This window comes from Lonchura striata, chromosome 13, assembly GCF_046129695.1.
Source record: "Lonchura striata isolate bLonStr1 chromosome 13, bLonStr1.mat, whole genome shotgun sequence".
NCBI classification, from domain to species: Eukaryota; Metazoa; Chordata; class Aves; order Passeriformes; family Estrildidae; genus Lonchura; species Lonchura striata.
The window spans coordinates 17,201,090-17,221,774 of record NC_134615.1 but is presented as its reverse complement, the minus strand read 5'-3'; the positions used below and the strand labels follow the sequence as shown (position 1 = coordinate 17,221,774).

At 46.8% G+C, this 20,685-nt stretch overlaps 1 protein-coding gene across 1 annotated transcript in view; it reads left to right on the top strand.

The window, feature by feature from the left end:
- The window catches only part of NLRC5 (NLR family CARD domain containing 5), a 29,637-nt gene extending 11,955 nt beyond the window's left edge, over positions 1-17,682 (top strand). Inside the window, 32 exon segments of the mRNA XM_077786239.1 lie at positions 200-274; positions 638-721; positions 934-1,017; positions 1,956-2,045; positions 2,170-2,217; positions 2,650-2,718; positions 3,346-3,429; positions 4,156-4,239; positions 4,892-4,981; positions 5,083-5,145; positions 5,717-5,800; positions 6,423-6,506; positions 7,135-7,224; positions 8,117-8,182; positions 8,715-8,798; positions 8,874-8,957; positions 9,485-9,571; positions 10,017-10,097; positions 10,622-10,702; positions 11,096-11,179; positions 11,430-11,513; positions 12,015-12,098; positions 12,184-12,267; positions 12,950-13,033; positions 13,468-13,551; positions 14,387-14,470; positions 15,137-15,220; positions 15,986-16,069; positions 16,177-16,260; positions 16,724-16,807; positions 17,078-17,161; positions 17,601-17,682. Of these exon segments, the coding sequence (XP_077642365.1) occupies positions 200-274; positions 638-721; positions 934-1,017; positions 1,956-2,045; positions 2,170-2,217; positions 2,650-2,718; positions 3,346-3,429; positions 4,156-4,239; positions 4,892-4,981; positions 5,083-5,145; positions 5,717-5,800; positions 6,423-6,506; positions 7,135-7,224; positions 8,117-8,182; positions 8,715-8,798; positions 8,874-8,957; positions 9,485-9,571; positions 10,017-10,097; positions 10,622-10,702; positions 11,096-11,179; positions 11,430-11,513; positions 12,015-12,098; positions 12,184-12,267; positions 12,950-13,033; positions 13,468-13,551; positions 14,387-14,470; positions 15,137-15,220; positions 15,986-16,069; positions 16,177-16,260; positions 16,724-16,807; positions 17,078-17,161; positions 17,601-17,682 (2,602 nt within the window).
- The last annotated feature ends 3,003 nt before the right edge of the window (positions 17,683-20,685 follow it).

Genomic DNA, 20,685 nt, shown 5'->3' with positions numbered 1-20,685 from the left:
AAATTCAGCAAAATCCAGCTGAATTCTCCATCAAACTTAGATAGAAATATCTCTTTGCCCTTCTCTCCAGTTGCCTGCATGCTCAAATATTTGGGTAGAAAAGGAGAGCTTGCAGCTGGCAAGATACAGGCGTGGGCTGGAGCCAGGGATCTGCTAAAGCAAAAGAGTTTCACCTTTGTCTGGTTTTCTGCTCACTTAGGGAAGAGCCTGTGTTCTCTGATGACCAACAACATGGGGAGGAAAATCAGACACCAACCACTTCCCAAAAAATAAGGTACCCTGGCCGATTTTCATTGTATTCCATGCATGTCCAGTGCAGCCTGCATCCCTAAGAGGTGACTCACAAGAGAACTGGGAATCTCCCAGCTGCCAAGGCAGCTGCAGCCCCTGGCAAGGGGCTAGGACCTGGTGCCCACCCTGTGCCTTACAAAGGACACAGGGACCTGCAGTGCCAGGCAGGGCTGGCCCATCACCTGGAGACTCTGTGGGAGCTGGTAAGCAGCAAGGCATTTCAAGGGGATTGTTTAATTTCATTATTATCTCTTCAATGATTCTCTAGTTTTCAGAGGAGTGAAGTTTACAACCCTGTTTGAAATCCTGCAGACCTGGATGATTGATTTATTTTTTTTCCCCATAGACTGACAGACTGTAATTTTCAAGCCAGTGACCTGAAGAATGTGTGTGCAGTCCTGAAGGAGTGTGGCCACATCTCTGAGCTGGAGTGAGTCCTCCTTAGCTCCCGTGGTGTTCACCTGCAGCCATTTGGGATGCTGAGAAAATGCCACTTGTTTGTTCTGCAGTGTTGTGTTGTACAGAGAGTGGGGTAGAGGCATAGCCTGCTGGAATGTGTGGCTGTATATACAGATAATGGAGCTGATGGTGCCTACTGGGGTTTTTTACTGTGAAAATTAAATGCCTTTCTTTAAATCCTAGCCTATCACAGAATTATCTGGGAGATGAGGGACTTTTGCAGCTGTTTCAGTGCCTCCCAAAACTGAAAATGTTACGTTCTCTCAAGTGAGTAGCCCCTGTTTTTTCCTTATGCATGGACTGGGTTTTGAGAAGTATTGTTTGTGGAAGCACAGTGCACGTTTGGGAAGGGCTCTTCACAATCAGTGCAGAATATTCTGTGTTGGGCAGGTGCACTGTGCTGTCTGGTCTGACTCCTCTTGAAGCCTGACTGAGATCAGTGCCCAGGAGCCTCTGTGCTCGCTCCTCCATGAAGGGACAGGTGGTTTTCTGTCAGGTGTGGCTGCTTCTGACACAGCCTGAGGTCTTTAGCAACTCACTGAATTTTTCCTCTTCAAGTTCCTCACTGGCAGGGGAAGCAGTTCTTTCTCTCCTGAGGAGATCAGCTTGGAAGGAAGGGAGGTGCTGGGGAGATCCAGCTTCAGTGGTGGATTCTGAATTCATCTGGTGGCTTGTGTTTATCTGGGTATTTCACCTGCACTCCCATTGCAAGGGCTCTGTACAGGACTGTGGCTTAAGGAGTATGGCACCATTCTGCACTGTCGAAAAAAATTTTTATTGCTCCTGTCTGATTAATTGGACTTGTCTCAAGCCAAGACTATTCCAGTTACAGACAATCTCACAAGAACAAGTTGCCCTGAGAGACTGAATTCTGTGTCTTTGGAGGTGATAAAACCCCAGCTGTACAATGTCCTGAGCAGTCTCCTCCATGCTGACCCTCCTCTGAGCAGGAGAGTTTCACTAGATCAGCCCTAGAGATCCATTCCAGCCATGGTTATTCTGTGATTCTCTGAGCACTAAAAGTGAGGGATGAATTTATAATATATGGCAGCGAGTTGTGCCTGCACAACTCTAGCAGGAAACACAGGCAGAAAGTAGCAAAGCAGCAGCCTGGGAGTGCTGCACAAGGATCACTGTTCTGTGCTGTGCTGTTTATTTTTATCAGTTTTGCTTGCAGCAGCTGATTTCATTTTTTCTTCCTGCAGGTTTAACAACAACCAGATCTCCCTCGACTCTGTGTTTTTCTTAGCTCAGTCATTAACTACACTGGAACACATTAAAACAATGAGCCTCAGGTATGGCCAGGAGTACTTTTTATATTCTTTTGCTGTTTAAAACCTCAGGCTGTGGCTTTTGAGGAGTGATACAGGAGCTTGTGTTGTCAAACTCCGTGCTGATGACGTTCTTTTCTGGTTACAGCTTCGGGCACACACAGGTGGTTCATCTGACCTTTTGGGAAAGAGTCAGGTAAAATCATCCCCACTCATACAAGTCTTTTAAACTTCCCATGAAATTCTAAACAGAAGGTGACCTGTGGGTCCCTGAGGTGTGTCCATAAAGAGCCAGAATCCAGCCAGGGTGGGGGAAGCCCACTGAGCTTTTCCATGGCTGATGGGAGGAGGAGGCCGTGGAGCAGCCAGCAGTGCCCAGCTGCTGAGACAGGCTGCAGCCATCGCCCTGCTGGCCAGGACACAGCAGAGGCCCACGGGCTGAGTGGCTGCAGAGCTCTCTGGATGCTGGAAGAGGGCTAATAAGGCTCTTTTTTCTTCTGGGAATGGGCTGAACCTCCTTCTGGCAGGTGGTGGGGGAAGGCAGATTGGCACAGGAGGCCACTGCCGCCACCTCACCCCCTTCATGGGCCATCAGCACAGCTCATGGGCTAAACTGTTCTCTCCCCAGAAGTGCCAGCAGATGGAGAAGTGGCTCCCTGGCACATCCCAAGCAGGAAGCACAAGGACAGTGCTTTCGGTATGGCAGCCCCCTTCCCTTTTCTCCAGCTCTGCAGGGGGAGATAGCTGAGGGGGTCTGTGTCTTCAGGGCAGTGTGGTGTGTGGGACAGAGCCATCCCCCAGCTGTGCTTCCTCAGAGAGGAAAAGAAATAGTGCATCTTTTGCTTGGTTTGAGGGGATTGTCCTGCTTTCCAGCAAGGAAGATTCTATCCATAAATAATGAGAGACAGATCTGTGTGACTGCTACACTCATCCCATGGAGACCTGCCAATTTGTCACCCAAAAGGGCTTCTAGGATTTCCTTCCTGGAGAAGGACAGAGGAGGCACCATTTCCAGCCTTCCTCTAGGAGAGCCAAGACAGTGCTGAGCAGGGAAAGATGCTGTCCAGTCTCCTGAGACAACTGAATCACCAATGATGTGGCACCAGGGAGGCAGCACCCAAAGTATTGGTATTTTGGTGGACTGGCTCTCTCGAATTATCTCAGGGATGGTGAAGTCATCTGCTTGTCCCAGGTTTTGATTTCTTAGTCCTAGACCATGAGAGGGTCAGCATGGGCCTTGTCTGGATGTGAGGCTTTGGGATGTGCAGGGGCTGGTGGCATCCTGTGCTCATGTTCAGCTCCCTGAGTGCTTTGTTTGCTTCAGTCTCAGGGACTGCAGAGTGGGTCTGGAGGATGTCACCAGGCTGTGCCAGATACTGGCTCAATGTCCCCAACTGACAGAAATCGAGTAAGTCAGCCTGGCTGTCTGTCTGTCTGTCTCCCCAGCCCCAGTCACAGATTTGATGTTCAAACCCCAGATCTGATGTTCAGGGTGGCAGCTGGTGTACACCAGCTCCCCTCTCACCACATCTTCACCCAGATGCTTGACTAAACCCAGACTTTCTACTGTCCTGTCTCAAAGAGAACTTGGCCTCTCCTAAGCCTACCACACAAGTGTGTAAAGGCCCCAGAACATGTGTGTGTTCTCGTGATCTTCCTCAGTCCTGTGTCTAGAAACAATTGTTGTCCTCTATTCCTTGAGAACTCAGCTTGTAGTACAGAGCAAGAGCTCCTGGCCCACTAAGCCATGAACGCTGCTCCTGAAGGGCTGCTCACTCCAGGCAGGAGCTTGCCACCAAGAAAATTAGAGTGCTGGTCAGAACAAAAACTGAGTAATAAAAATAACTTAATTCCCCTATTGCCTGCATGAAAGACATCAGTAGCATAATTTTGTAAATGTGCAATAATGGAAAAGTAAGACTCTTGAAACTGGAATGTTGATTGGCTGTAGGATATAAAGAAACACAAAGATCAGGCTGTAAGGACTAAATCTTGCCCAGTTTTCATGGCATTTCTGGACATGTCCTTTTACAGAATTTGCCCATTTGTGCGTGCATGTCCATGTAAATGTTACAGGAATAATTAGGAATTGAAACAATTTCCCCTGGGTTTTGTTTCCATCCATGTTTTACAGTCTGTCTGGAAATTCACTGAGTGACCAGAGCATCGAGAGATTACTGAGCTTTCTGCCATCCCTCTGTCATCTCTCACTACTGAGGTAATGTTTGTGGTCCCTGCTCTGACTGCTGCCATGAAACATTGGTTTGGAAAGTGTTAATGCCACAGCAGATCTTAGGAGCATTAATCAGTAATTGTAAACTAAACAAGCAAGGCAAAAATAATGCAGAAATGCTTTCACACCCATTCCTTTCTTGTTTCTAGAAGTAAAGCAGCACTTTAATGATATTTAGCAGAGGGCAATTCAGGCCAGGGAAGCCCTGTCAGGGAATAGGGCTCTCCACTGAGTGGACTAAAAGCTCCAGAAGGAGCTTGGCCATCTTTTGCAAGGTGTTGTAGCATGGAGGACCTGCAGGGTCTCATGAGTCTGAGTTTGCCCAGACAGGATTGCCCAGATTCCAGTTTGGGATACCTTTAGTCCAGTAGCCCCAAAGGAGGAGTAGTTCAATGTAAGTACTTGGTCTGTCCTCCCTTTTTAGTCAAAGGGGACTAAAGGAGACTCTCCTTTAGGTAAAGGAGCACTGAGTGCCAATGCTCAAAACTTTAGGTGCTTGCTCCCTCATCCTGAGTTAAGTGGGATGTATCCAATCTTTTGTGTCTCAAAATGAAGAATGGGAAAATTGGGCTGTGTGTGTGGGAGCCTCTCTTCTTAGGAGCTGATTTCAGTGTTCCTTCTCTCCCTTCCCTTACAGTATTAGGAAGAACTCCTTGTCCCCACGTTGTGCTGTTTTACTCCTCAACTCCATCAACCTCTGCGAGCGGATCAGGGCGGTGGAAGTCCGGTGAGACACTCAGACTGTTTGGAGCCCAGCAGCTCAGCCCTAAAGGGCCTACAAAACTTTGGAGATCAGTGCTGAAGGACTGTCTTTTGTGTCTGCCTCAGGTCAAGTGAAAATGCCTTCTTGCATTTAGGAGCAAGCATGCAAAGCCCAAGGACATTCTGCAGGTACCGGTGTAGAACAGTTTCTGAGTTCACTGGGGGTGGGTTTGAAGCACAAGTGCAGGGAGCCAGGTTTCCTCTTGTACTGAGAATTCATGGGCTGGTGGCCAAGGAGCTCGGGCTGGTAGTTTAAGCTCTAGGGCTCAATTCATCTGCTTAAGTACCATTCAGAACCATTTGGATGCACTGGGATGGCAGAGGCCGGTGCTTTTCTTTTTCTCCTTTTTTTCTGGGCTGCTTTTGACCATCCTGAGTTGCACCAAATTCTGCTGCACGAGCACCTGAATTGAGGCCTCATCCGTGCATTTTCCAAATGTGTGCCTCAAATTCTGGGGGATAATCTCCACTTAAACATCTGTGTGATGTGAGATGTGTCTGCAGCTCTCTGGAGTGATGGCTCCAGAGTTCCCCTGGACAGGAGCCTGTAACAGGCCTCTGTCCCAGCACCAGGGAGATGGCAAAAAAATGGGAATGCTGCACAGAGACTGGTGTAAAGGTGCAGCTGCTGGTGGGCAGCTCTCAGTGCTCAGGCTGAGCTGGTTGCTGGCCATGCTTTAACTCTTGCTGTCTCACACAGGCTGACAGGCTGTGCCATTGGAGAAGGGCAGGTGGAGGAGCTCTGCAGCATCCTGGAGCAGCACGGGGGGCTGGCAGAAGTAGAGTAAGTGGGGCTTGGGGTGTTACCATGCTCTGGAGCAGGGTCACTGGGGGAGAGCTGTGTTTGTGGGGTTCAGCATTGCCTGGAGTTTCCCAGCCTGTCTGCAAGGGTATGTGTGCTCATACAGACTGCTGAGAAACACAGTCAGTTGGGAATTACACAGGTCCTTTTGAGCTGATGGGACAACTTCTTTGGAATTTTCACTCCTTTGCTCTTTGGAGGCATTTTTAGTATCACCTGAGCTCTTAGTTTGAGCTTGCTCTGGAGCTTAGGCATGAGGTCATTTCATAAGGCAGTGATTTGTTTTAAACAGACCTTGTTTTGCTAAGCTAGGACTGAAGTGCAGGAAATTTGAGGTTTTTTTCTTCAAAGCTTCTCAGCAGAGTATTGCTGTTTAAAAGAAATCTAGAATTACAGAATACCTTTTTTTTTGGAAAGGCTCTTTAAAGGCTGTCTAGTCTAACTCCCTGTCATGAGCAGGGACATCTTCAATTAGATCATGTTTCTCAGAACCCTGTCCAACCAGGCCTTGAATATTTCCAGGCACAGGAAAACCCCCCACCTCTTTGGGCAACCTGTTTCAAAGGCTGAGTTTTGGCTGGCCACATGTTCTTCTGCCTTTCAGCCTCTCCAGGAATCAGCTGGGAGATGAAGGCCTGAGGTGCCTCTTGGACCACTTGCATCGAGTGCCTGGTACCTGTTCCCTCAAGTAAGAGAACACACAGTGAATCTGAGGAGCAGAAGGGTGTTGGTGTGATCCTCCATGAAGCTGCTGCTTGTGCTTCTTGCCTTCTCCTGCCTTAGGAGGAAAGCTCTGAGTGAGCTATGAGCACAGCTTGAGGCCACCAGGCTTTGGTGACTCAGGGTCTGACCCAAAACCTGCTGAAAATAAGCAAAAATCTTTTTAGTAGAGTCAGCAGGAAATAGCATTGCCCAGAGTGGGGTGGTGTGACAGAAGCTGACCAGTCCCCAGAGCTTTCAGTTCATCACTCCTCTGGATGTAGTGTCCTCTCTGAGTAAGACCAAGGTGCTGTGAGCTGAGCTGTGTGAGCTGAGCTGTGCCCTACACAGCCTCTCCCCATCCCTTTCTGGTGGGGCAGTAAATGTTCCAGCTGCTGCTGCCTCTCTAGTGCAAGAGGAAAATTGCATTTCCTGTGTCCCCCAAGCCATCAGTGCTGCCTTGGGGGAGTTCAGTGACTGAGCAAAGCTGAAGGGGCCCAGCACCCCACAAACTGCTCTGTCTTCAGTGCTAACTTGAATTGTGCTTCTGTGCCTGAGGAGCCTGGGGTCAGCCCTGACTCCTGACAGGTGAAAATCCTTCCTCCCCTTCTGTGCAGCCTCAGCCATAATGGGATTTCTCAGGATGGAGTCCTACATCTCATAAATGCCTTTGTCACATCTGGAAACACCACTGATGTTCAAGTCAGGTGACTGTTTTAATTAATTAATTCATTCATGAGTCTTCCCTGCTTGTTTTCCTTTTAATTATTGAAAGTTTGTGATCTTCAGGTAAGAAAGATGAGGACCATGTTTTCAACTGCCTAAAGCTTTGGTTTATGTCCATTTTGAATGGCCAAACATAACTGCCAAGCAGAACTACCATTTCAAAGGGCCAGGTTATTTTTGTGTATAGACACAGATATTCAGCTGTACCAACAATTATTGCCATGTATATATTTGTTAATGAACCTCTTCAGGGCAGGAGCCAGCATTGCTCTCTAAGGTTCTCTTCAGTATGTTGAGATTTCAGAGGCAATAGAAATTCCCCATGTTCTTTTACTTGGATTTGCATTTTATCTCCTTTCCTCTCAGCTAAAATATCCCATGGGCTCTGGAGCTGTTGCTCTGGCACAAAGTGCTTTTCTCACAGATTCCAGTCATGAGACTGGGCTGTGCTGCACATCTGTGGGACCTTATCAGTGTTTGTGTTCATGGGAGCAGCTGGTCTGTCCTGAACCACTTTAACCAGGGACACTTCATTCATTCCTGCAGTTAGGTGTGGCTGCTGAATCTTTGGGTTACTTTAAAGTTGTACCTCTCCCCAGAGCTCAACAGAGAGTGCAGAGGAGGCAAATAAAAGCAGGACAGGTCACAATTGCTTTTCCAAACACCAGTGCTGCCTTTGTGCCAATTTAGCATGAGTGAGATCTTATTGAAGCATGTCCTTGGGCTGGTTTATTTTAGGGAGGGGTGAGCTGTGCCAGGTACCTCTGTCACTGCTATTTTGGATTATTTTCTGGAGTTTGGTATCATTAAATTCTGAACACTAGTAAAAGTAATTATCCGTCTAAATCTTACACTTATGTCTCCTCTGTGCAGTTTGTGCTCCAAAGCAACTTTAATCATCAAGCTGACAAGCGGAGATGATCCAAGAAAGATTCTGAGGTAATGTTACAGACTTTTTGTGGTGATTTCTTTGGCAAAGCTGTGGTCCTTTTTTGAGGGACAAGACAGAAAAAAACCTCTTTTTTCTCCTGGCATGGTGGTATTTTGAACTAACAGCTGATACATTTCCTTTGACTCACCTTGTGAGAAGAGCTTTCTCACACCACAGAGAATCCCACATCCCTTGCTTTTCTTCCCCACTGTCTGTTCCTCACCTGGGCACCTGTAGGTGTTCCTACAGTCACAGGACAGGGTCCTACAAAAAGCAGTGCCATTGTAGCATACAGGTATGTTCTACCAGAATATCTCAACAGATGCTTTTGAAGTGTTGCCACAGTATTTTTTTTTTTTTTTTTTTTGGGGTGGGGGTTTGTTTGGTTGGTTGGGTTTTTTTGAAACTTTTAAATATGTTTAAGGGCTTTGTGCCATCCTTCTTTCTCTATGGGTTAGGCTGTGCTGCCTGATATTTCCAGTTCAGAAAGCCTGAACTGTTTGTGATGAACAAAGGCTGTTCTCTTTCTCGTCCTTTCAGACTGGCAGAGTGCAACTTTCAGCCAGAGCACTTGGAAAAGTTGTTCTTGCTCCTGGAAAAGTGCACTGGTCTGACAGAGTACACGTGAGTTAATGGCTCTTGGACCCGTTTGGGGGGGTTCATCTGTGAGCTGTTCATTACAGTGAGCTTTGGTTCTAGGTCCTCAAATAACAACATGACAATCCAAGCTGCAGAGAGACTTCTGCATTCCCTGAGGAAGGATATGGGGCTGCTGAAAATCAGGTACCGTGTCATTGTGCTTTTGTAGATTCTGATCTGATCTTCTGAGATCTCCTTTCATAAAAAAAAAAAAAAAAAAAAAAAAAAAAAAGAAAAAAGTGAACCGTGCTTCTTCCAAAGGCAGGGAGCACTGGCCTGAGAAATTCCCGTGGCTGACTCTGTTATTGGTGTTTGGCTTTATCTCCTTGATTCCCACTGAGCCTGGTGTAGAGCTCTGGCCATAAACTGTGCAGGCTCTACAGACCCCTGCCATCCTCACAAAGAAGGGTGATCATTCTGGTGGACACATTCCTACTGCCAGAGCATCCTGCACTTTGCTTGGGTGGCACATTCTCCCCTCCTCTGCAGGGAAGCTGGGCTGCTTCTGCCTGCTGTCAGGCTGCCCTGTTTCCCATGCAGACATTGCTCTGCTAAGCCAAGCAGCCTTTCCACCTTTCCACGTGTTTGGAGCGAGGAGCACTCAGCTGACAGAGGCAGAGGTGGATCCAAGTGTGTGGATGAAGCAGAGCTGCCTGTGTTCTGCTTTGCAGCATAGAAGAGCCATGGGTGTGCAGGGAGAGAGTCGTGAACCTTCTGGAGCTGGCTGCCCAGGCCTCTGGAAACATTGCTGAGATCATGTGAGTGGCACCTCAGGTTCTGGGGTCTTCCAGATATTTCCTTTTAGCCTGATACTCTTAAGGAAATGAGATTGAAGCCAGCACTGGTTCTTCTGTTGTTTATTCACTGTCTCCAGTTCATTTGTGATCTATTTGCCCACTTGAACCAATTTTAACCCAAATGGCTGGTGGGTAGAAGGGCTTAGAAGGTTTGTGGTCGCACAACTCGGGTTTAATGGGAAGGAGACCATGTTCCTGGTTGCCCTTGGCAGAAAGGGTGCCAAGTTTAGGCTGGTTTTGGAGGTAGTTTAAAGATTACAAACCCCTTCAGAGATGGGTGATTAGCTTTCATGTGCCAGCATCATCCTGTTCCATTCAGTCCTCCTGATTTTTCCTATGGAAAATAGTATTTTATTCTCTCAGGAGTTCACAGGTTTATGCTGTTCTCTAATCTCTAACTTTTCAGGATCTGTAAAGATAAAACCCTCTTCCAATTAGTCATAAGATTCCCACACTGCCTGGAGAAGACAGAATCAGTCGTTAGCAGGTGAGAAAGCAACCATTTATCATTATTTTATGCTTGTTTTGAATTTTACTCTGAGATGAAAGTATCTTCAGAGCATGTAAGGCTCCACGGGTTCAGTCTCAGGGTGCCTCTGTGCCACACATGCAGAAGAAACCTTAAGGATGTGCTTGGTCATTTGGGCTGCTCTCCCTCAGGCCCACAGGACCTAAACAAGGCAAAAAAAATCCATCTACCTTCCTGGGAGCAAACAGGGATCAGGAGCACTTTGAAGACTCTTAAGGCATGCTGGCTTGTGCAGAGAGAGCAGCACCAGTGTCCTTTTCCTTTGTGCAGCTGAAGGAAGAGGCAGCTCTTGTCCTGGGCAGTGGGGATGGGCTGTGTTCCTCTACATGGACTGTGACATAAATGAGACATGGCAGGAAAGCCCCAGGTGGGCTCTTGAAAGCCCTGCTCTGTCCCTCATTGTGTCCCTGGGGGACACCAGATGCTGCACTGGGCTCTGCTGATCCTCACTGACAGTTGTGCTGTGTGTTTGTGTCCTGCAGACTGGGTCTGTACGAACCAGAAATTAAGCACTCCCTCTTCCAAAGGCTTTGTGAAAAATGTGCTCAGCTTCAGCAGCTGAGGTGAGTTACCAGGTGTTGTAAAGGATTTTTAGGGAGGGGAGCAGCTTGTCCTGGTGAGAGCAGCACTCTGAGCACACAGTAGGGCACGAGAGAGGCCAGAGCAAGGTCCCAGTCCCTGGCTTTTGGGTCCCCTTCTTGGAGTGTTTGAATGGAAAATAGGAAAGACCCACAGACCTGGTGGCTTGCTGGGGTATCCTTTGGAATCATCTCAATTTCCCAGTGCCCAGACAAGCTATACTCACTTACCATGGCTGGGAGCTCCCGTGGGACCTTGCCAAGTGTCAGTGTTGTCACTCCTCCAGGGTCCCAGCACTGCTGTGTCTTAGCTGTGCCTTGGCACAGACCTCCTGCCAGCACTGCACAAAGCCCAGAGCTGTTGTTACCTCCTTGCAGATGGTCTCACATGGAGCTCCATGAGGATGAAGCAGAAATGCTAGGCAGGATTCTGCTGCCCCTTCCAGAGCTGAAGACATTTGGGTATGTGTGACCTTGGGGGTGTGTGTCCAGCTGGGACCTTTTCCACATATTTATTATTTGTTCAATCCTCTGCCTCAGGCCAGTCCTCTTAGCCCTGCACGCCAGGGGTGTGGAAATCTCTCCAAACTTCCTGGCCCTGATGTCTGTGCTGTCTGGGATTTGAGATGGGGCAATTTTCCTATCAGTGGAGTAAATTCTGTCTCAGTGTGCTGAGACCTCATCTCCTCGTTTCCTCCTTGCTGTTTTGCAGGCTGACCTCTAGCAGTGTTTCACCAGCTGGAATCGATTGTTTGATCTCAGGCTTGCAGAATTGCCAGGCCATTGAAGAACTCAAGTGAGTGTGTTGTTGCCAGGCTGACCAGAGGCTGACAGGATGTTCTAGAAGCTTTAGTTAACTGCAGCCCCTCTTCTGCATGTACTGTGGACAGATGTACTTTTCCTGATGGCTTCTGGTGGGGAAGAAGCAACAATTATTTTATATTTGCAATGAACAGTGAGTGAGACAGAGATCAGTAGTTTGTGGTAGAGAATTCCAGTGGAGAATCAAATGTTTTGACAGTGGTTTTTTTTCTGCATGGATCATGTTGCCTTGTGGCCACAGTGGCACCTTGCTCCATGAGGGACTGACTGGGCTCTTGCTCCAGAGGTTTGGTATTCTGTTGGTATTTTATCAGAATCCAGGTCCATTAGAATTGCATTAAAGAACAAAACTGAAATTATTCACAGGGACTAGAATAAACTCCCCCATCTCTCCCTCTTGTTCTGCTCCCCTCTGTGCTGAGTGCTCACACAACTGTCCCTGGGGAGTCAATTGTACCTTTATTTCATCCTTCAGCCTGGGCTACATGAAACTCAGCAGTGCTGCCATCCCTGGGTTTGTGCTGGGGCTGTGTGAGATGCCATCCCTGAAGAGGCTGATGTAAGTATGTGACTGCAGCTGGCCCAGCCTGGCGTGCTGAGCAGCAGGAGCTGAATGTCCATTCTCCTGGGGATGTTGTTTCCAGCTTGGACCACAACAGCATTGGTAATGATGGCTGCTCCAGACTGGCAGAAGCCTTGAGGAAAATGCACAACATGGAGGAAATCAAGTAAGTTTCTCCTTTCTTGCAGAGAGGTGATCACAAATGTCAGCATTTGGAGAGAACCAGATGTTAAACCAGATGTTACTGTGCTTAAACACAGTATTGTAACAAAAGAAGGGAGGCTGCAAAATGCTCATGTATGAGGTACTTTGGACTAGAGGAAATCAGAACTTAATGTTCATAAAAGGAAACTTTGGTCTTACCCCACTCTGCTGCAGTCATGTAGAAAATGGATTAACCAGAATTTAAATCTTCCCTAGGATCCAGAACAGGACCAGGACTCCCTTCTGTCCTGGGAAAGCCTCAGACCCAGCATTTGCCTGAAAAGATCTGTACTGGAGCCAACCCCAGGCTTGCTCTGCTTTCTCCCTCCCTTGCCAGATGCTGTCCATTCTCTGCTGTAGCAATTTGTAAAATAATAACCACCTGTCTTCATCCTGTCTTGGTATTCTGGTTGAAGTAATTTCCTACCTGTCAACAGGATCCAGTGATTTTAATTGTTCTTCGCAATTTTTTAAATTCCTCATTAACACCTATTAATTTTCTGTGAGGAAGCTGAGATAAACAGCTCTTTGATTCTGCTGGCAAGGCCTGAGGTGTCATCCATCAAATGGAACACATTAAATAAGATCTTGTATTTTGCCTGCCATTTTCCTTTACAACACAGCCTTCCTTCTCTTCTTTAAAGTTTAAGCCACAACGAGATTGGAGATCCAGGCCTGATAAATCTTGCTGCTGTCCTGCTGGAAATGCAAAACCTGAAGAAAATTGAGTGAGTCCCTTTGTTTTGGTTCAGCTGTTTTGGTCATGGCCATGGTTGGTGGGGAAGCCAATGTGGGAATCCCTGGGCAGGGCTGAGACATTCAAAGTGTTCCTTCTCCCAGGGAACAGAAATTGGAGCATCCAGGCTCTTTGTTAGGCTCAGCACTTGGGGCAGGCCTTATAACTTTTTGAAATGGAAAACCTGGAAATGACTTGGAGCAAGAAAAGGAAGTTCCCAGTTCTGTCTGTGAGAGGGAAAACTACTCCTTCCTCACAGTACCTGCAGGGCCAGGAGTTACTCAGCACTTGACAAAAGAACCCAAAAATCCCCAGACCATTTCCCAGGGGCCTGAGTCTCCCATCACAGCAGACAAACAGTGAAATATCTTAATCTGGTACAATCTGGTTCTCATTTAGTCACTGAGAGTCTCATGTTTGTTTTAGCCTTTCAGGGAACTGTCCTAGTCCTGCTGGAGGGGAAAAGCTGGTGGGAGCTCTTGCCAATTGCAAGCACATCAAGGAGTTACTGTAAGTGTGTCATTTCAAATATCCTTTTGGGAAGCTGGGCAAAAATCAAGGCAAAGAAATCTGATAAGGCTCCAATAAAGCCAAGATCAGTTTTGCCACTTGATTCTTGTGAGAGCAGGGTAAAAACTCTGCTACACACCATAGAAATGTCTGCTGCTGGGTGTGGAAATTTTGGGGATTAGTTGCTGGATTGTCTTGAAGATTTCCAAGAACTGTGCAGTCTGCATTAGTGGACTAATGGATTCAGGAGCTAAATCTGCAGGTTTATTGGCAGTGCCAGGATCTGTTCAGTGCCTGTGTTGCCCAAGATATTACCATTAATCTGTCTGGCTGCAAAAATGGAGGGAAGTGGACAGCAAAAGGCTTTACACAGTCAGATCTATTGATGTTCTACTCCAGACCCGTTTAAAGAATGTATGTGCCCTGCTATACTAAATAAATAAAAGTTAAAAATAACATATAAGGAAAAGTTACAATTAAGCTACTGGAACTGTCCTTGTAACCTTCAGATTAGGGTGTGTGTACTAAGGGCACATATGAAAAAGTGCAATTTCAGTTCAATTCCAGATCAGGTTACCCAGTCAGGGAGACAAGTGTCCTTCTGGGAAGTGCAGCTCAGTTTTACTTTCCTGTTTAACTTCTGCTGCAGGATTTCAAAACCTCATTGTTTCTTCCTCCCACCCTCAGAGTCCTTTGCATCAGGCACATTTCAGCACAGTCCCAGGCACGTGTGAGTGAGGAATGGGGGTCACTCATCCCTGTGGGGGTGACCCACAGGTGAGCAATGAGGCTCTGGACTCCACTGCCAGTAACATTTCACTTGTGCTTCTTCCAGACTATCAAGGAATGGTTTTGGAGACAGGACAGCAGTGACACTTGCCCTCTGTCTGCCTCACATGACCAACCTGAAGATCCTGCAGTAAGTGTCAGCCTCTGCCCCAGGAAGGCTGGATATCCTGGGCAGTGTGGGGATTGCTGAAAGAAGAGAGGGAAAAGGCATGGGCACTGGTTGTTTAGACAGTAACTTCAGTGTCCCAGGATTGAGAAACCCTCCACAATTACTTTTCTGTAAGAGTCACATAAACTCTTCTTGCTCAATCTCTTGCAGCAATAGCTATTGAGATGAACCAGGAAGAGATTACACAGTAAAATAAGCCTTAAAATTGATTTTGAGTATGGTGGTTTCTGATGCCTCTGGTGGAATGTAAGCATAAGGATGAGCATCTTTTATGGACCCTTACATTTTTGTGCAGACACCTCTGAGTCATTTCTTTTCCCTGAACTCAGTGTTACTGTATTTTTAAAACTTTTGAGGGAGTCTTTCCAGGATTCTAACACGTAGGACTTTCTTGTAGCATTTTATAGTAACAAAGCAAGAAATTGGTGAGCTAGAAGTGCCCACTGGGTTCAGTTAGCCTAGAGGCATCTCTTCCAGCCTGTGTCTAATACGTCTTCAAAAATAACTTAGAAAAGGAAGCCCAGTGGTGGGACACCATCTCTGGCTAGGTTCTTGGCAGGTTAAATATGAGCTTCTGTTAAGCTTTATTCCAAAATAATCTTCCAATGCTTATATTTCCTTGGTTAGCTTCCAGAACAATAACATCAGGCAGGCAGGAGGGCTGGAGCTGGCCAGAGCCCTGGCGGTGTGTGGGCTGCTGGAAGAGATAAGGTAGGTCATGGCAAGTGCACTTGGGATGCTGCCAAACATTTCACAGGCTGCTTTGGGCTGGAAGGGACCTCTGATGATCACCTTACTCCAATCCCCCTGCCATGGGCAGGGACGTTTTCTACTGGAGCAGGTTTCTCCAAGCCCCATGCAGCCTGGCCTTGGACAATTCCAGGGATGGGATATCTACAGCTTCTCTGGGAAACCTGTGCTAGGGCCTCACCACCCTCACAGGGAAGAATTTCTGCTTCCTAATATCCACTTTAATTCTTCCCTCAGCTTGAAGCTCTTCCCCCTTGTCCTGTCTCTCCATGCCCTTGTCCAAAGTCTTTCTCCATCTCCCTTGTAGTCCCTTAAGGTATTGGAAGGTCTTCTTCCCATTCTCCCTTGCTGTCATTTCCTCTCAAGTCACACCAGCCATTAATTCCAGTATAACTTTGTATTTCCAGTTTCACATGCAACACATGATGTGCTGCAGATCTGTCCTTCTTTGACACAGCTATAACCCCATATTTCTGTCTGCAACAATTCCCTGCTGCAAGGACTGAGGTTGTGAGCTACAGCAGGGCTGTCACTCCCATTTACCAAGCAGTGAATTAGAGTTGCTGTTTACCAACCTGGCTCATCCCTGCTGTCTACAGAGTCCTCACTTAGTCTGGGTAGTAGTTATTAACTTCCTAGTGCACATGGTTATGTTCTCATGGTGGCTTTTCTCTGACTGTACCTGCTGTTTCTGCACCACTCAAAGCTTTTCCATCACTCTTGCAGTATAGCAGAAAATGACCTTGGGGAGCAGAGTATCCATGCCCTGTCCCAGGGGCTGCCGTGCTTCCGACACCTCCGGAAGATCGAGTGAGTGCCGGGGCGTGGGGGCAGAGCAGGCAGGACGTGGGGCTGTGCTGCCCACAGCTCTGACACCAGCACACCATGTCCTGTTTGCTCTCTCCCTGCTGCTTCAGCTTGAAATTCTGTGGGATCACTGATGATGCTTCAAAATCACTCTCCCTTGGCTTCCAACAGTGCCCCTCCATGGAGGAGATCATGTGAGTGGGGATGGGTGGGGAGGCACCTCAGCACACACAGGTCACTCTCATTTTAACCCTGCTGAATTTTTGTTAAAACTATTTATAATACTTTCTACCAAGTGCATTTTGGTGGTAAACGTACCACTAATTTACTAATTGATGAAATACACTGCTAAAAAATGCCATGGGGTAAAGCTGTGTGTTCAGCCATTTCCAGCTTTCACATCTCATTCCCTGGGCCTGCAGGACTCTGACATAACCACAGTCCACAGACACTCCTTGGTGTCTTATCATACATGGAAATATGGGATGAAATGGAGGAAAATCCTCAAAATTAAGCTTGTAATCCAGGGGAATGTTTACCTGTCATGATGAGAGGGGGATTAGCTCTTGAAAAAAGGCTAATCCACGAGGGGTAATGTCACAGTAGTGGCACCAGCGTTCATCCAGATTCACAATTGGGATTTCTTCTGTGCCTTAGACTGTCTTGGAATGCCCTTGGAGATGGAGGAGCCCGAGAGCTGGCCATTGCTCTCCCAAAGATGGAAAAGCTGAAGGTGTTAGAGTGAGTACAGCCCCGAGAAACACCCTAGGAATGCTCATTTTTCTGTCATTGAGCCTTCAAGCATGGCACTTCCAAGAAGGAGGTGTACTTTAGGAACAACAGGCAGGCTTCTGCATTTTAAGCTCCATGCACCAAGGGCCAGCCTTGCCTGGCTGATACACTTGAATTAACACTTATTTTACTTAGGTAGTTACAGCATGGGACAATTCAGCTGTTTTCCATTCTGGATTTGTTTGGGATTTCAAAATTCTCCTTTGGTTTTCAAAACAGCCTGGAGAAAAACCGCATAGGAGCCTGTGGGGCCACGAAGCTCGCGGAGGAACTTGCCACGTGCCCAGAAATTCTGTCCATAAGGTGAGCAGGTTCACGGAGCTCCATGGCTGGGTCTTGGCTCAGCAAGGAAAGGTCAGGGTGACAAGTCTGGGGACAGATGTGCCCCATGCCCCTGCTGCCCTGGGTTAGCTGGCAGGGAACAGGGTATTGCAGGGAATGCAGACACAAGACAAGTAAGCTGAGGTTCTCTAGGACAGCTTCACCTCCTCAGAAAGTCCAGGGAAAAAGGGAACTGAAAAGCTTGCTAGCTTTAGATGAGGCAAAAATTGAAGATCCAATTGTGTAATATCACCATCAGGAAGTGTTGCATTTGTTCTTAAAAGTTTTCTTTCTCTCATTCCTTCTGGTTTCACTCCTGATGTACATTCCTGCCCTGTCCCACTCTCTCCTGGGATCCACATCTTCCAGATACTTGGGCACCACATGTGGTCCTGCAGTAACACGTTTGCTGTCCTTGCAGGCTGTGGGGCAATCCAGTGCCCAAGGGTCTTCCCGAGACTTTGACAAGCCAAGACCCAAGACTGTGTTTCTCCTTCAGCTAGAAAAGAAGAGCCTTGGCCTAACTAGGGTCTGTCTGCTACTGCCCTCAAAACTGCACTGAAGAACCAGGAACTCAAATTTCCTACAGCTGAAAGCTGTAAATATTGGACCTTTCTTTGCTGCACTGAACCAAGTGTGGACACTGGGGTGTTTTTATTTGGTTTGGGTTTTTGTTTTGTTTGTTTCTGTTGGGTTTTTGTTTGTTTTGTTTCTGTGATCTTTTACTGTACAGAAGAGAAAAATACTGTAAATAACTGCTGCTAAGCAGGCAGTGTGATATTCTTGGTGTAAAAACACTGAAACTCTCTTCAAGAGAATAACTTTGACTTTCCAGAAAGTTATTAGCAAGCAGTGATAAGAATGATTATGTATTAGACATGATTTATTTATGTATTGCCCTACAATAAAAGGTTCACCATCACCTCCATCTGAGCTTCAACTTCAAATTAGAAGTTCAATACTTTTAGTCTTTATTTTGAAGGACGGGCAGTGAGTGACAGAAAGAATAAGCACCATAATTAAGTTCTCACACACAGTCCCAAAAAAGCAGATATAAGGTTTTCTCAGGGCTGTGAAATTTTGGAGTCACCCTCCCTGGAAGTGTTCAGAAAATGCGTGGATGTGGCACTTGGAGACATGGCTTACAGATGAACGTGTTGGTGCTGGGTTAAGGGCTTGGCTCAGTGATTTTCGAGGTCTTTTCCAACCTTAACCCTTCTATGATTGCATTATTCGAGGATGAGATGCACTTTCTCAGGCATTCAGAAAGCCAGCAAAGTATTTAATTATCCTTAATCAAGATTACAACACCTGCAGGATGTTGCAGTAAAAGAATACACATCCTCCAGGAGAGAATGTAAAATTATTTACAAAATTGTAAATTGTTGACATTGCTACAGACAAACTCCAACAGGCTGCTTGAAAATCATCTGTAACTGTGTGAGATTCCTCTATGATTTTTGGGAAAAAAGTCATAGAATGACAGATTGAGTTGGAAGGGATCTTAAATACCTAGGTCCAACACCTCTGCCATAGGCAGTGACACCTTACACTAGACCAGGTTTCTCAAAGCCAGGTGACCTTAAACACTTCCAGGGATGGGGCAGCCACAGCGTTTCTTGGGACAAGAAAAAAAAAAAGGATAAGAAAAAAAACAGTATTTGGTTTTGTTTTCTTCGTATCAGCCTCCTTTTTGCACAAAATTGCCTCTGTTTTGTGGAAAAAATAAACTTCAGGACAAGTCATTGCTTGAAAATGATCAATGTTTATACTGTGATAAAAAGGAAATATTACCATAAATTCCAACGAGAAACATTAAAGGACTGAGTTTGTAAAACACTTGTAAGCAAACCAACTGCCCTATGTGAAAGGAATGTGCTATAATGACTATTTTCTTGAGGGGTTTTGTACAGCCTTGTGGGGTTTTGGACTGGTTGCACCAACCTCTTTCAGGGGAAGTGAGGGGCCAATTAGCTGGAAATGTTGTCCACATGAAAGATCCTTCAAGTCTCTACTCTCAGAGCCTGTGTGTCACTGGGAAGTGGATGTTGGACCTGTGGGAGCTGCAGGGGGAAGATCCCAAACACCAGTTTTGCTCCTCAGAGGAGACATGACAATTTTCTTTGGACCCCTGGAATTCTGGCTTGTGTCATAGGAGTGCAGTCACACTGTTCTCATCTGTTACCTGGTGTTTTAGGGTTTTCTTTTCATGTTTGTGCTGTAAATATTTAAATCTTGTGGTGGATTTATTTATGGAATTTTGTCTGCAGCAGTGTTTGCCTGGGGAGATGTAACTGATCTGATTTGGGCAAGGCAGGCATCTGGAATGAGAAAGAAATGCTGGTCCAGCAAATCTTTGGGCAGCTGGTTGTGAGCAGGGGGTGCTGGTTATTCCTGGGGGAGCCACTGTCCCTATTTAAAGATCAGCATCGTGCTTTGTGGCACAATGACGTGATGGTGTAAAAGTGGGACACGTTTTGCAGAGACTACTCTGAAAAGGGTTTAAAAACAAAGGAGGTAGTGAAAACCCTCATCAGGCTATAATTCAATGGAGCAAGCAAGTACCTCAGATCTAAACACTGCCACTTACAAAAAAGCTTCATCAAATGTGGTGAACTGATATGAGGAAGAAATTCTTCCCTGTGAGGCTGCCCAGAGCAGCTGTGGCTGCCCCATCCCTGGAAGTGTTCAAGGCCAGGTTGGATGGAGCTTGGAGCAGCCTGGTCCAGGGGAAGGTGTCCCTGCCCATGGCAGGGGCTTGGAACAAGATGATTTTTAAGCTCTCCTCCCAGCCAAACTGCTCTATGATAAATGAGGTCTGAGGTTCCCCGATTCCTGAAGTCAATCTGAGCTGTGAGGTTTGCAGCGATGTAACACATTGTGCAAACACTCTTGCAGCCCTGCTCTTGTCTTGAGACGTTAAAACAGGGACTCTGAAATCTAACTGAACGCCTGCATTTCTCAGGGTCTCCCCCAAATTCAGGGCTCCAGTCTGACCCGAGAGAGGGGCCACCCCAACGGGAGCCAGGGCAGGGAACTTGCAGGAACACACAGCATCTTTCCAGAACACCAGGTGTCAGCAAAACCCCAAAAACGGGGAGCAATTGTCTGTAATCCAGCGGTTTAGGGTAAAAACGGGCTCTGTGCTGTATTTTATGTGCATGGGTTGCATTTTTTAAAAATCAGAGGTTTGGACCGAGTTGTACATGGAACACAACACGATGGGCCTGTGGTTCATTTCTTCCATGTAATGCCAAGGACTTCTGGAACGTGCTTCCCATTTCCATTGTGCTTGCCATGTCCATGCTCCAGCTGGTGCTCGTTTCTGAAAGTTTTTGAGGAGAACTTGTGGGCTTTGTCCAATTTTGAGGGGTTAAATGTATCCTCTGGAATGCAGGAAGACGTGAGGCCATTAGGGATTGTGTGTGATGGCCAAAAAACAAACCAATTCCCAACCACCTAATTACTGCGGGCCATTTTTAGAGCTGTTACTATTAGGTTTCGGA